Source organism: Callorhinus ursinus, unplaced genomic scaffold, assembly GCF_003265705.2.
Source record: "Callorhinus ursinus isolate GAN/ISIS: 27379988/994484 unplaced genomic scaffold, GSC_fseal_2.0 scaffold19, whole genome shotgun sequence".
In the NCBI taxonomy this organism is placed as follows: Eukaryota; Metazoa; Chordata; class Mammalia; order Carnivora; family Otariidae; genus Callorhinus; species Callorhinus ursinus.
This window is the reverse complement of record NW_027397081.1, coordinates 21,543,088-21,546,254: the sequence shown is the minus strand read 5'-3', so window position 1 is coordinate 21,546,254 and position 3,167 is coordinate 21,543,088. Positions and strand designations below refer to the sequence as shown.

Sequence of the window (3,167 nt, the reverse complement as noted above, 5' to 3'; positions counted from 1 at the left end):
TATCCTGTAGCTCTTCTGAATCTAGGGGTTGATGCCTTCCTGTGAGGTTGCCAGGCAAGCAGGGTGCAAGTTACTATCTCTAGACCCCCTAGATGCCCGCTTCTCTTCTCCCACGCCCACCCCCAAAGAGAGTCTCATGTCTAGAAGGCAGAAAAACTTTCTCTCTTCAGAATTCCTGATGCAAATTCTTTTCTAGGCTCTACCCTTCTCCTCACTCTGGGAATAGCATTCGTGAACAAAATTCAAGAAGACCCAAGCTATCTCTTTTCACTTTGCTACTCTCCTCCCTACGAGGCCAGGGTTATGTGCTTTAGTGGGAGTGTGATAAAAAGGATAATATCGAGAGAGAGAAACACTTAAAAAGAAGAAAGAAAGAAAAGAAAAGAACATATCCTACCACAGAAAGAAGGGGGAAAGCCAGGAAAAGAATTGACCTATTCTCATCTCCCTTGTTGTTTTTTTTTAATTTTATTATGTTATGTTAGTCACCATACATGACATCATTAGTTTTCCATGTGGTGATCTACGATCCATTGTTTGCGTATAACACCCAGTGCTCCATGCAGAACGTGCCCTCCTTAATACCCATCACCAGGCTAACCCATCCCCCCACCGCCCTCCCCTCTAGAACCCTCAGTTTGTTTTTCAGAGTCCGTCGTCTCTCATGGTTCATCTCTCCCTCCGACTCCCCCCTTCATTTTCCCTTCCTTCTTCTAATGTCCTCCATGCCATTCCTTATGTTCCACAAATAAGTGAAACCATATGATAGTTGACTCTCTGCTTGACTTATTTTTGTTTTTGTTTTTGTTTTTTGAGAGAGAGAGAGAGGGAGCGTGTGATGGGGGGTGGGCAGAGGGAGAGGGAGAGAGAATCTTAAGCAGGCTCCACGCCCAACCCAGAACCCGAGGCAGGGCTTGATCTCAAGACACTGAGATCATGACCGGAGCTAAAATCAAGAGTCAGGCGCTTAACTGACTGAGCCACCCAGGCGTCTCTAGTCTTCTTATTCTGAAGCAACTTTCGTACAAAGTGACAGGTTCATAAGAACCTGCAGGAGACATTGGTTTTACTCTCAAAGTGTTTTGTTTTCCCCCCACTCCATCACCACCACTACCAGGGACTAAGATGGAAAATCTAGAAAAGGAGAGGACTTTTTCTCACATAAGCAGAAGGCAGGACCACGTGTTTGCAATCCGAAACGTGGCTTTCTAGGAAATCATTGGGAGGAGGCTGAGGCAATAATGTCATCCAGAGATTGGAGCCCCCAAAGGACAAGCAACATCTACAGGGTTTCATTGCATAGGTCATAGCCCCTGCAGCACCTGAAGTTCACCAAGTAGACACTCCATTTTATTTTGTCCACATTAGCACAGTTTTTCAGGCAGCCCATGAAGGTTAACCACAGAGTCCCATCTTCTGCAGGAGGAAGGAGAAACAGATTAGCAAATAGGCTTCCGCAAAGAAACTTCTTACCAGCCCCTACCAGCCGACAAGAACAATCTTGTGTGTAGTTCAAGTCTCTGTTATTCAAACACGCAGAACTGCAAGATGTTGCAAGTTGAGGGCTTCCGGGAAGGAAAGCAGTGGCAGAACAGTTTGCAAAAGTTCTTGGGGGTTGGGAGGTGATGACAGCAGCAACGGAGGGATTTCCAAAGCTGAACGTTTTCAGTGGAGAATCTTAACACTGGTTTAACTCAGGGTTATAAATGCCAAGTGTTCGCTTAGCACGAACCGAAGAACAACCGAGAGGGCCATTTAACCCGAGTCTATTGCTCACATTGGCCCCTCTATCTCCACAGTTTAAAACCACCCCCATGAAGGTCCAGGCATGGACAGACAAGGAGCTGCTCTCCCCACTCCAACAAGCACCTGCTCTCCACTGGCCATATTGTGCCTCCCCTCTTCCTCTTCACCCAGTCTCCCTGCTTTCTGCAGGCTTCTCAAAATACGGGTACCATAGCTATAGATCCCCACCCCTCCGTGACCACCTCCACCTATTTTTCATGATGGTCTGTGATGGGGGTAGGGAGAGATCAGGCATCCCGGGGCTGGGGCTGCCTGGGGCAAAATAAGGTCCCTGCTGTTTCCTAGGGCTCCTATGTCTGGTCAGCTTCCCCCACCCCCGTCCCCCAACTTACTCTTGAAAATCCTCCCAGTCGTGCAACTCTCATCTTCTGTAGCAGAGCATATTCCTCTGCCTCTGGAACACCTCTCTCCTGGAAACTGCAAGTGGCACATCCTACACTGAATGATTTCTGTCATTGGGGCCGGGAAACCAGGAATGGAAATGAGAAGCGACCTCCCGCTGCCACGAGAAAACCCGCCTCCCCTTTGAGATGGGAAGTCGGCTTGGAGTCCTGGGAAGGCTTACCCAGAGGCCCGTGGAGTGTGGGCATCTGCCTCTATGAAGAGAGGCTAAGCCAGGAGAGGGACGGGCGTTTATGGTCTCGAGAGATTGGGCTGGGAAAAATGGGAGGGGAAAGAAAGGGGGCGGGGCAAGGAAAAGAATGAACTTAAGACGGAGATAATCAGGTCCTCTTCATACTCACTGTAGTAGTGGTTATCAGCAACAAATAGCTCATGCACTGTGCTGCCAAGAAAAAACAAAACGAAATCTGCAATTTCGTCCGAGATTTAGCCCCGCACGGGGCCCCTGTCAGGCTTGCCGCACACGGGCTCCCTCCTGTGCGGTTCACCTGGGGCCACGCTAGGCTCTTTCTGTCCCTCCAAAGCCTTGGCACCTGCCTCCTGGCATCTCTGCACCTCCTCCTTCCTTTCAGTTCCCTTCACCTCCGTGGGGCCTCACGGATACCCTACCCGCCCCTACAGCACAGACCACAGGAGAAAGATAAACGCAAGGTCTATCTCTGGCTTCCTTTCAACACCCAATGCCCGCTCTGCCTGGCTCATCTCCTCCCTCCTCCCGTCTTCCCCTCCCACACCATGATCTATTTCTACTCACTTGTGTGTTCGCCGTCATACAGTGACCCAGACAGTACTGTTGGGGAAAGAGATACGTGCTCAGCAGACCTCATTTTACAAACCCCAACTCGCAACTTCTATGAAAATCTCAATTCCTTTATAATCCACCTATTTCCTCCTCTAAGGGGGAGACTAAGCCTCTGGTGAAGGGATGTGATGCATTGGAGGTGAAAGGCATGGTATAG

The 3,167-nt window shown here is 49.4% G+C and overlaps 1 protein-coding gene across 1 annotated transcript; it reads right to left on the bottom strand.

Moving 5' to 3' along the window:
• Positions 1–1,172: 1,172 nt before the first annotated feature.
• Positions 1,173–2,395, bottom strand: PATE1 (prostate and testis expressed 1). The gene is made up of 2 exons (XM_025893975.2): positions 2,139–2,395; positions 1,173–1,416 (listed from the first exon to the last, which is right to left on the bottom strand). The coding sequence occupies exons 1-2, from the start codon at positions 2,260–2,262 to the stop codon at positions 1,283–1,285; spliced, it is 258 nt and encodes an 85-aa protein (XP_025749760.2). The 5' UTR covers positions 2,263–2,395; the 3' UTR covers positions 1,173–1,282.
• Positions 2,396–3,167: the final 772 nt, after the last annotated feature.